The 12,157-nt window shown below is 43.1% G+C and overlaps 1 protein-coding gene across 1 annotated transcript; it reads right to left on the bottom strand.

Moving 5' to 3' along the window:
• LOC108046892 lies at window positions 1-1,459 on the bottom strand. The gene has a single exon (XM_017126847.2). The coding sequence runs from the start codon at window positions 1,372-1,374 to the stop codon at window positions 307-309; it is 1,068 nt and encodes a 355-aa protein (XP_016982336.1). The 5' UTR covers window positions 1,375-1,459; the 3' UTR covers window positions 1-306.
• Window positions 1,460-12,157: the final 10,698 nt, after the last annotated feature.

The following is a 12,157-nucleotide window of genomic DNA, read 5'->3' as shown; positions in this document are numbered from 1 at the left end:
TAAAATTAGTAATAAATATTGTTTTTAAAATTAAATAATGGAAAAAAAAGTTGGGTATACAAAAACTACATAACAGCAGCGTCAAAAAAAGGTGTTATAAATAATTGGATTAGATGGTGATGAACTTAGGCTAGGAAACTATGTACAGTAATTGTTTAAGGTTTAGTTTTTGACTTAGGAACTAGTTAAGCGTCATAGTTAAGCGTTTTCCCCCCGTTTGTCAGCGTTGCTCGCTCTCTCTCTCTCTCTCTCTCTCTCTCTCTTTCGTATCTTCGTTTTGTGTGCTCCTTGCCAAAGGACATCTTCTCAGACATAAATGGATGAGGGCAGGGCCAATCCCACCTCGAAGTAGTTGCGCTCGTCGACCTTATAGCGCTTCAAAGGCGACTCCTTGGCCACGATCTCCTTGCGGCTTCTCTTCAGCGCCTTCACCGGGGTCTCCAGGCAGAAGGTGTTGTCGCCGGGGGCTGCTCCACCAGATGGGACCACCGGAGTGGCCAGTTGGATGAGCAAGTTGTGTGGTATCTTGGCCAGTGGCGAGGCCGGCTCGGGAGTGGCCATCATATGCTGCATGGGCAGTGGGACCAGGCCGAAGCTCAGATCCGCGGCGGGATCATCTCCGGGTGCGTAGGATGGGGAGAGCACCTCCTGGGGACAGTTCGACTCCAGCTGCTGCTTCACCAGGGTGCGCCTGCGCAGATTGAAGGTGGACCGGCGCGCCTTCTTCTTGCTGCCGACATCCGCCTTGCAGGCGGAGTCCAGAATGGCATCGATGAGCCGGTCCAGTGTTTGGTCACCCATCTGCGTCGACGCGGGCTGCGGCGTGCTGGGTCGCACTGTCAACTTGGCGGGCTGCTCCAGTGCCACCTCCGGCTCCATCTCCACTTCCGGCTCCAAGGTGGCCACAAAGTCGTCGTCCAGCTTGCGCTGCCGCAGCTGGGTGACTCCGGCGGTGATGTAGCGTGGCTGGCCCAGGAAGGGATCCAGCGGGGCCATGCCCCTCAGCGCCAAGTGCTGGCCACTGGGCAGCAGGCCGTTGGGCGAGTAGTCCTCGGCGAAGCGGGGCAAGGTGGTGGCGTACCGCACACTCTGCACCCGCTGGGGCACTTGGCTCCTGACCGCCGCCTCCGGGGTGACGTTGCGGATGTCACTGAGTGGAGCCAGGACCAGCGGACTGTTCAGCAGCCGGGCAATGGGCACTGGCGTGGAGGTGTAGCCCACTGTGTCGGGCACGTTCTCCTTGTTGGCAATGGTGGCCCTCCGCTGGCGTCGCTGCCTCCGCTGGAGACGTCTCCTCTGGGTTTCGTTTGGGTCCTGCTGGACCTGCACTGGAATCTCGTTCAGGCGCTGCGCCGATGCCGTCCACTTGAGCATTTTGTATGGTTTATTTCGTTCGTTGGTGCACAAAAAAAAAGATAGATCTAGATCTCTAGACTCTGCTAGTCCACTGCTCTCGACCGCTCTCGCTGACAAACTGAAGCGGTACGGGGAGCGGGCTGCGTTTTATACCCGCTGGCCGCCCAGGGGTTAATGGCTAGGGGTTACGGGGCTAGGGGTTGTTGCGCAAGAGGCACCCCGACGGGCAGAAGGACACTCGCTCTCTCCGGCTCGCTCTCTCTCCCTCTCTCTCTCTTTCTCACTCCTGGTAAGGAGCTCATTCTCTTCAGTCGGGAGATGTCTGTGGCTACAAAGTATCCTCAGATCTCAGCAACAAGCTGAAGAGTTCCATAAACTAAATCTAGGCAAAAAGCTATTATCAAAATGCATACTAACTTGGGAGCATATTAGTAGAATATTTAATAAGTATTAAAATTGCATTTTAGTCCTTTTAAAAACCTTAATATACCATTGAGGCATATTAACTTAACTCAATAAAAATCTTTACTTTTTTAATTAAATTATATGGTTATTCAATGCCTTAAATTCATTTGAATATAGTTTAGGATTACGCTACCTTAAAAGCCTTAATTTCCAATCATCATCAAAAATGGCACCTCCAATTAAGTTTAGTTAGTGGCAATATAATAGTTAGATTTGAACTAAAAATATATTTACCATGAATGGTGTTATGAAGATATCAGACTAAATTAAAAAACTCTATAAAATCAAATATATATTTGATAAGATAACTTTTTTCCATCAACGTATAAAAGTAATATTTTATTGTTCGATACTAAAACGATTTCATACTGTTCCTGGGACATTGTACTGTGCTCAGTCTGATCCTTTCCCACAGTTCGCAGTTCCGAGTCCGCCCCAGGAATCCCCTGCCTTGATCCACTCCACTCCACTCATCCACAGCAACACCACACGAAAATGACATCTAGATGTCTATCGGCCAGCGCTTGGTTATTAAATTTGCTTTCATTCCCCTCAAGGAAGTCCGCTTCCTTTTTTCCCTTCTCTCCCTTTTCTCCCCCTCATTTGAATGGACATTTAGAACAGCAACAGGCTGGAAAAGGGAAAAACAAGAGGAACCGAGCACAGGTTGGCCGGCCAGGCTAATTAGCTCATGCCAAGTCCAACTTCCTGGCCGACAGCTCCTCGTCATTTTGGCCACTTGTCGCAGCCTGGTATCAGTATTAATTGCGGCTCTTTAGCGGCCGCAAATGCAATTTATATACGCGGCGGTTTTTAATTGAAAATGCTTGCCACTTCCGGAAGGAAGCATTAGAAAAACGTTACAAACTCTGGGAAAAGTCCTGCGCAAAGCGTCAGTTGTTCACCCAGCAGGGGAAACTTTTTTATAAACTATGTTCATTATCAAATTATCAAGTTTTTAATAGGTTTCTTACAAAAGCATATGGGGATTGATAAACCCAAATATATGAAATACATTTTTGTATAATATAAATTCCAAATTTTACTCGAGTAACTGAAAAGTGAAGTACTATGTAGCTCATAATAAGGAATATTACTAACTTTTGCATAGAGAGGTTTTAAGTTAATAGAAAGGTTCTCAGTGATCTAGATTTCAAAACAAAGCCGCAGCCCAAGAATACGAAATGTGGAACCAATAAGCAGCTATCTTTTTGATGACAAGATCAATAATAACTGCCCACATATGTGGTCCTTGACCAGCTGTAGATGAAGTGATCATCCAGATTCCTGAGTGATCTTCAAGTGATCATCGACCAGCGGGCCTAAGTGATGTTCAAGTGATCGGAGATCGTCTTTTTCTGGCTTGGTGGCTATCTGGCGATCTGATCTCGTTTCGGATATGTTACTTTCCTTCAATGGGGTCCTCCTTTTCCTTCCACTAATCTCTTCATTTGCGATCTTTTGATCGCTGAAAGATTTCCGCTAACGGGGATCGAATATTTCGCACGTTATCCTTTCGTTTTTTTTTTGCGGTGAAAGTTGTTTGGTTTTGTAGGTTTTCTTTGTGACTATCTTCCGATCGGCTTTTGTCCCCGATCGGGATACAGAAAGGGTGCAGGGGTTAGTTAATTGATTGCCTCGTTCCATCCACCGAAATGGCGAATTTCTCAACTTTTCAACTCTTTTTCCTGCGTTTACTTTGCGAAATTCCCTCATTTTGCTTACTTTTTACCTCTTTTCCTTTCGATTTGCCCTCGTTATGTCCCTGAATCCTTCGGCTCCTTTTTGTGGCATTGAGTTATCGCTGTTTACATAGCCGTACAAAAGGATTAAATGGGTTTTTGAGAGAGTTTTCAGCGCAAAGAAAGGATATCGGCATGTTGATTAATATGATTTAACGAGCATCCTGCTAAACAAGGCGTATCCCGATTTGTCTTCGCTTGTAATTTCCCGACAAAATTACCATAATCCTCGCATTTTCTGCGGTTTACAAGGGACAAAGAGGAGAAAAACACAAAAATAAAAAAAACAAATGGATAAAGAACTACACAAAAACTACTCAAATTCAATTTGAGTTTTCAGCATTTCGTGTGCGACGATTTTACGCTTAATTAACGAGCCCAAGGACCCTGGCTCAAGGACTGCCCGAAGTCACGATCCAGTCCCGATCGCCGTATGCAAATTGCCCATGCATTTTTTACCGCTCTCCCGTCCCTTTCCCCCCGCCTGCTGCCCTCTCGCTCGCTCGCACGCGTGTTTAGGGGAGAGCGCGTCGCCAAGAGCCACTTGACTTTCACTCTCGCTCTTTCAGGATCCCGAGGTCCTGCGATCCCGAGATCCTGAACCGAAGAACCGAAGGGATTTGCATGCCATGCTCAATGACCTGTGGCTAAAGACTCACCACTTTGGCGCATAAACTTTGCCAATCCCGCCAGAGATGCGAATGTACCCTTTTACTAGCTGGATTTTAAAGGGTTATGGAATTTTGTTAAAGAAAAAATTGTAATATGATTGCCTCACATAAAAGCTTTTTTTATATTTACAGTTAAAACGGGTTTTTAGAAGATTTTAAGGACTTATTATTATTATAAATTATTTTAAAAGGGTAAAGGATTACTTATTAACTCTATTTAGCGGGTTTTAGATATTGTTAAGCAAACTATAAAATCGAAATGAATATAAAAGTTTCATATAGTTTCCTTGGCAATGAACCTAATATAATGCATATTTTTATAAAAACGCGTGGGATTGTGATAGGTTTATATGGTGGATGAATAGATTTGTATAAAAATTAATGTTTGACTGTTATATATGGCAGATATATATAAAAGTAGCTACTTTAACCCGTTGCAATGTAGAACTGCCAATTGGCCAATTGATCCTCTCCGATTGCATCGATCCCTATTTCCCTCCCTTTCGAGCGCCTTTGCATATATGCTCGCATGCAGATCGGGCACTTTTATAGGATTTTACAGATAGGGCTGCTTTATTGTTGCTGCCTGTGATTAATGCGCCCGTGTTCGCATTGTTTGCGAAATTTATCGATATTTGATTTGCTGCGCGCCGCCGCCTAGAATGTGATTCAAACATGCTCAAAGTGTATCAAATGTTTGTCGCGCGGCTTTGTTTGCGTTTTGCATAATGGAGGGAAAGTGTTTGCGAAAGGGGGAAATTCAAATCGGAATAGGGAAAGTGCCAGTTCGCGACTTCATTAACGCATTGCCAAATAAAAGGTTGTGGGGATTTCGTTTTTTACGACTCCAAGCGAAAAGTGAAACCATTAAATCATAAATGAGCTGAAATGATTAATTGATTTCATAACTTTTTTACGCTGGCATTTTTGGTTAAGAGCAGGGGAATGAATCTGAAAATGACTGGCAGAATATAAAGGATAAATGGCCAAATGGCAATTGCAATTGCAATTGCAATTGCAATAGCAATAGCAATAGCAATAACGGGCCCCTGGCAAATATCATGTTTATGCTCATAACTTTCCAACTCAAAAGTCGACCAACTGTCAACTGTCAAATACGAGACAATTTCGCAAACGAATCCTGGCCATTTGGGGTGGGGGGTGCTCTCCATAAGGAGGACGACTCAGACTCGAATTGTGACCCTGAAAAAATAAAGGAGAGGCGGCGCAAACTGGAACACACGAAGGGACACCCAAAGGATGCGTCTGAGGCAGACGTCGCAAGACAATGGATGCCGTAATGAAGAGCAGATACAGATACAGATGCAGATACAGCTACAGATACCAACACAGATACAGATACAGGCACGGACACAGTGAAGATCCTGATACACAGATACAGATACAGATACAGATACGCAACGGGAGATGTCTGCAGCATCCAACAAGCAAAAAGTAAATTGCAACAAAGGGACGCTCAAGGAAAGGATGCGAAGTGGGCAAAAAAAAGTCGGGAATCAAAGGGACGGGGCTGAAATTATTGCAAATAATTTAGAGCACATATTGCAGGGATCCGAAGAAAAAAAAGGATCCGGCGGCCGATCCCTTTTCGGTTTGTTCGTTTGTCATTTGCCCACAGCAAAATTCAGCGAGGACTCGCAGGAGCAAACCCAAGAAGTAGATCTCCCAGCCCCTCGAACATAAATTTGCAACAATTAAAAACAAAGTTAATTAAAATTTATGTGCGACAGATTCTGCTGCACACTCAAGAAAAAGAAAGTGCGGATCGGGCCCATCCTTTTTCCTAATTGCTGGGTGTGTCCTGCGAAATGGGGAGGCATTCTACGCTTCAACAGCCCACTTAAAAATGAGAGACGGGATGTCCCAAAAAGGACTAAGAAAAGAAAGTGCGAGTGTCGCAAATAAAGATCTTTGGCCATACATTAAAAAATGGGTGGATCAGAATGCGCAGGCGATGACCATCGACGACCACCGATGACCAGTGGTTGACCTTTAAGAAAAGAAAGAGATTTAATGGGGTACTGGTCAAATATATGGTCAAATTTATGGACAATAATTTTTCTGTCGCACTGTTTCTTGAAATAGCAGAATTGAGACTTGCTACTATTTAAAGAGTGTCTTGAAAATATATTCCAAATCATCTAAATAAAATAAATATGATTCATAGCTAATTTTCATTGAAGAAAACAGCGCCCAACTCTTTTAGTTGAGAACCTTAATTTGGCTTAGTTGCTAATTAAAAACATTAAAATACAACAACATTTTATATGCCTAAAAAAACAACGCATTTAATGATTACCTAATTTAAAAATCTATTTTTAGTTAACCATAAGAACGCTAAAAAGGCTAAATAGTAAAACGGTTTATTTGGCTTATGTAAACTCTGACAAAGAGATGGCCGTGTCCTTGGACTCTGCCGCCCGCTGTTTCCGAATCCTTTGGTGGATTCCGCCGGACGGCGCCTGCTTTGCATAGGAACCGCAATTGGCGCCTCTGGTTTTACGATCCAGTAGGGGGGATCCTGGCCATCCTGCTCCGGTTCCGATCGGTCCAGTTCGAATTGGCGCGTCCTTTGTTCGCCTCACGAGCTCTCGAGGAAGACAATGGCCGCCTTGTCAGTTTTCTGATGCGCTGCCGATGCGTAGCAGATTTATTGGCCCCTGGCTTTGTTTGATCGCATCCTGGACTCGTCCTTGTCACGTTCCACACGCTGCGAGGATCCGAGGCTCAGAAACCTGGACTAAGGAGCGTGAAAGTGCCGAATGTCCGGCAGCCGGACCTCAACAAAGGATCAAGGACCGAGATGAGCCAATTTCAATTTCAATTCCCATTCCGATTCCTTGCGCAAAAATTACCCAAAACGTCTCTAAATTAGAGCAACTGTCTTGGACGGCTCTAGTGTGGTGCGCCGAGTGGTTCGTTGGTGCGGTGGTTGGAGGGCCCACTGTGGCTTGCAGCTGCGTCCATCCTTCGTCCTTCGTGGCTACCGGACTTATCGCCTATTATCCTTTTACCTGGAGCCGACTGCCAGGAGGAGCCCTTGAAAGGCTTTCTCTAAATCCAAATCGATTCAGAGCAGAACCAAAAGTGCCGATGCGTGGACCTATTTAATTCGAAATTGGTTGTCATTCCTAGACACTTTCTGGTATATAAATCTTTTCTAGACTGATCTTCGCTAGATCTTTTTGCAAGAATACTTACAATGTTATTTTATTCTTTTAAATTCTTTTTTGAATATTCTGTTTCTATAATTTGTTACTAAGTCAATTGTAAACTTTCCTAAACAAGAGTTGAAATATTTAGAACTTAATTATTAATCAGAATTAAAGAAGACTCATTGTATGAATTTGATTTGTCAGTTAGCTTTTGTTAGCTTAGATACCAGATCTAAGATAATATCATAGTATTAAGTCAGTCATTCATTCACCCCGAATTCCATTTGCTACTGACCATTCAAAGTTTATTAAATCCAAATTATGCAAAAAGATGGAACAAGGGAAAGTCAGGACCCTCTCGGCGCATCCTTCGCATGTAATTAGCCCTGCAGCTCGTCTTTATGGAAATCCGCTTGCCACCTTGATTGACAATCCCCCTGATCCCAATGATCCGATCCGGATCTGCCAGATCCTCGTAAGCGATGTTCTGCTTCTGCGAGGGACTCAACAAAAAGAGGAATCCATAAAAAAAGGAAACATTTCCCACGTAACCCAAGATGTCTGGAAAAAAAACGTCGCACCCCCAGGAGAAAGCAATGTTGTTGCAACCATAGCTAACAAGCCTGTAATTACTCGGCAAAGATTGTTGCCCATGTAACACCTTAATGGACTTTGTGTCAGGAGCTCGAGGCACAGTCACTTACCCCCCCAGGAAACCCAGCGAAATTTGCATAAAAAATTTGAAAATACCCGAGAAATGAAAAATGAAAATCCGTGACCGTGTCAGGGTGAATCCTTTCGATGATATTTTGACATGACATCGTGGAAATATTTATTTGTCATCGCCTTGACAAAGGGATTAGGCGCAATCATATTTTGCTGTCCCGGCATTAGCATAGGTCCAAAGTGTATGAAATATTTTGACACCCAGTCCCGTGCAGGAACACAAAGACAGTTCAATTAAGGGCACAAAGGGTTAAAGGGTTGGAGTTGGGGTTCTGACCAGCCTAAGCAGGCTTACATGGCCCGAGCACACAAAGCAAATCGGGACTAAGTCGCTTAGGGAATGTCGCAAGAAGGATGTGTTAAGATCCGATGCCCTGCCATCTGCCGCACCCACGGGCTCCTCGCAGCCCTTTCTTATCGCCAGTGCCACATCGCACTGGGCTCCTAAATGCAGCAATTAACTTGAAGACTACCTCAAGATATCCCGAGGAAGGAGGAGAAGAGAGGGTCACTCAAGCGCGGAGTACAAAGTCAGCCTCTAAGTAGTTGCACTTCCGACAATTACCGCTCGTAGTCAGGACCCCGAAGGTGGACATTCCCGGGGCGATTCGACTCCTTGGCTCCTGTGGGGGAGTACTCGTAGTCGAAATGATTGCGGTCGACTTGGGTTTTCGCTTCTCAGGGTCATAGATCGCTAAACACGCTCAGTACTTTCTGAACCCTCTCATGCGACTTTCTTATGTTGCTCTTGGGCGGTTCAACATGAGATATTGATTTGCTTGAAGTTGGCCTTAAACATACATATATTATAACGCCCTCAAGATGATAGGGATTCCTTGAAGTTTAATTAAATTAAATGGTAAAATGAAACTAACAGTATAAAGAGCATATGGCATACATTATTTTAAAACTAAACATAGATTGTGGGTATTAAATAAAATAACTTTCCCAAATGTTTACATTTTGTTCGTTAAATTGAATTCAAAAACAAGAAAGGAAAGCTAACTTCGGGCGGAGCCGAAGTTGATATACCCTTGCAGAATACTCTGTAAATTATATTCTCCAAAATTATTCATATAATGCATTCTTAATACTCATAAAAAATCCCAACTTCCTAACTTTAAAAACACCAAAGTTATGGCATTTCCAATCGCTCAGTTATATGGCAGCTATAGGATATAGTCGGCCGATCCTTATGAAATTTGGTAGGTCGGATTGATTGGCCAAATATAAAACCATAGAAAATCCCAGATTCCTAACTTTACAAACATCAAAGTTATGGCATTTCCAATCAATCAGTTATATGGCAGCTATAGGATATAGTCGGCCGATTCCGGCCGTTCCGACATATATACTGCGTGCAAAGGAAAGAAGGGTGTGTGCAAAGTTTCAATTCGATATCTTTAAAACTGAGAGACTAGTTCGCGTAGAAACAGACAGACGGACAGACAGACGGACAGACAGACGGACAGACGGACATGGCTATATCTACTCAGGAGGTGATCCTGATCAAGAATATATATACTTTATAGGGTCGGAGATGTCTCCTTCACTGCGTTGCACACTTTTGACCAAAATTATAATACCCTCTGCAAGGGTATAATAATAATTAAGTATACTAATATATATGGAATCTTTGTTAGCTTTTAGCTTCTAAAGCAATGTATACAGTTTTTAGCGGAGAATACAAATGGATTGAAAATTTTGTAACGAACTTAACTTTGCCAAAATAAGTCGCACAGCCAAAGGAATAAGATTTTTGAGCTGAGAATACCATTTGATTGGAAATTTTATAACGAATTCAACGCGGTATGCCGTTCGATCTGACCATTATTTCCAAGGGTTTTGTTTAAAAACTGAAAAATCGAGATGTTTTTTTCTGGATTTTGGCCATCAAAAACATGTATTTAAAACACAATTTTTTAGGGTTTTTTTGTTGTAGCTTTGCCAAAATTAGACACACAGCGAAAAGAATGACTGTTTTGTGCAGCTGACAACCTACACAATCGATTCCAGAAGGTTTTAGTAAATTTAATTTTTTGACCGATTTTCGCATTTTTGATAAGGGGTAACACTTGATTTTTTGCCAAATATGGCCAAAAATAAACTTTTTGATCTGAGTATACCATTCGATTGGAAATTTTGTAACGAATTCAACGAGGTATGACATTCCAAGACCTGACCATTATTTCCAAGGGGTTTGATTAAAAAACTAAAAAATCCAGTTCCATTTTTCTGGATTTTGACCATCAAACAAAATTATTTAAGACACATTTTTCAAGCGTTTTTGTTGTAATTCTGCCAAAATAAGGCGCAAATGAATGACTGTTTTGTGCAGCTGAGAACCTATACAATCAATTCTAAGTTGATTTGGTAAATTGAATAAGTTGTATATTGTTATTAATCACTTGGAATCATAGCTATCATTCGAAGACACATTTGGCACGTTTGCAATATATGTATATCGTCACGGCAAACATCCTTTTAGTGGTGTATTTACAAGCACATGCAAATCGTGCATGTTATACTTATTGAGTGTCCCTGAACAAAGCCAGGCTTAAAGAGCAAATAAGTACGGGTGGAACAGCTCTATAAAATTAAGTAAACATCGATGGCAAACCTACCCAATGTGCCACCCCATGCACTCGAAATTAAGAAATTACAATGCGGTGGGACAAAACGACGCATGGCCAATTAAAGTGCATTCGTTTTAGGCCTATCAAAATAGTTCAAACAACTTGCATGAAGCGATAAGCAAATACCAATAAAAAGGACATCGGTGCGGCAGGAGTGGGAAAGGTGTGGGATGATACGGAATATGGAATACGGAGTACAGAATAGAGCGTCATCTGGCTGATCGGTTCGTGTTGGACAATTTAATGCAATTAGTGAGATATGCGATGGTCAGTGTTTCGGGTCGGGGCATCTATTGGTATCGGTATTCCTTGCTGCATATCGGTAATTACATAATTACAGCGCGTGTCGCTTGGATCGAAGGGATGTATGTATATGTATATGTTACATACATCCACCCTCTCTTCGGGAGAAGGTGGCACATGTCATATGCCGCGGCACTCCGATTCCTATTCCGATTTCACTCGGCTGATTAATGATATTATGTAATCCCATTAGGGGCATTTCGGCCTCGGGGCAGTTCGCTGAAAATAGAAAATAGAAAAGAGAAACGAACGGAAAATGCCTGTGAAATGCAATCAACCGCAATAATCGCGAAAAGCGAAAAACGTAATTCGTAAATCGCAAAAATCGAAAGCAAAACATTAGGCGCCCGATGCGACTTAGCCAAAAATGGGAGGGCTCTGGAAATGGAAGGCCCAAGGAAACCAGTCCAACGACCGACTTCAATGACGATGTGTTAATTTCATTTGATTGACATCTGTCGGGGCTCTGCCACTGCGATCCTCGTTCTCATTCCGGCAGATTCTGCCTTAAAAAAAAGGAAATGTCCCATCTCTTGACTTGTCATGTAAATCTCAAGGATGTTGTTGCGGCTGGCCAGGCATGACGCTACATATTTTCGGGGATTTCGTCTTGGGGAAGGACCTCATGTCACGGGACATTGTCCCGATTGAGCTGTCAGCGGATGACGGGGCACAAAATCACAATCAAAATTCCGAAAACAGCAGATAAACAACTTTTTGCAGCCCGAACTTGAAACAGATACCCATATGCTGCATACGCACGCGAAACAAGGACATCTTCCAAGGCGAGTCAATGTCAAAACTTTCTCCAGCCGACAGATGCAAACTTGGCCAGCAGAAAAAAAAGAGCAAAATGCGACGGGGGAAGGATTGTAATTTAAGACACTGCCATTCATGACGTTTAAATTTCGCAAATTGTCAAAATTATTGCATTCGATATGCAACGAACAAAACGAAAGGGAAAATTGTGCAATGAAGCCGACAACATTTTGCATGCCTTGCCTCTAACCCTTGAGCGAGGAGGTCCTTTAATCGCTCGAAAAATGCCTCCCATCCCCGCCCCTTTTGCGAACTCCTTGAGG

Source organism: Drosophila rhopaloa, unplaced genomic scaffold, assembly GCF_018152115.1.
Source record: "Drosophila rhopaloa isolate 14029-0021.01 unplaced genomic scaffold, ASM1815211v1 contig_3, whole genome shotgun sequence".
Classification (NCBI taxonomy): domain Eukaryota; kingdom Metazoa; phylum Arthropoda; class Insecta; order Diptera; family Drosophilidae; genus Drosophila; species Drosophila rhopaloa.
The sequence above is the reverse complement of the archived record's forward strand: the minus strand, read 5'-3'. Positions and strand labels throughout refer to the sequence as shown.

Bases quoted from the DNA above. Each gene is read 5' to 3' on its own strand.
- LOC108046892 (XM_017126847.2), bottom strand. From the start codon at position 1,374: ATGCTCAAGTGGACGGCATCGGCGCAGCGCCTGAACGAGATTCCAGTG.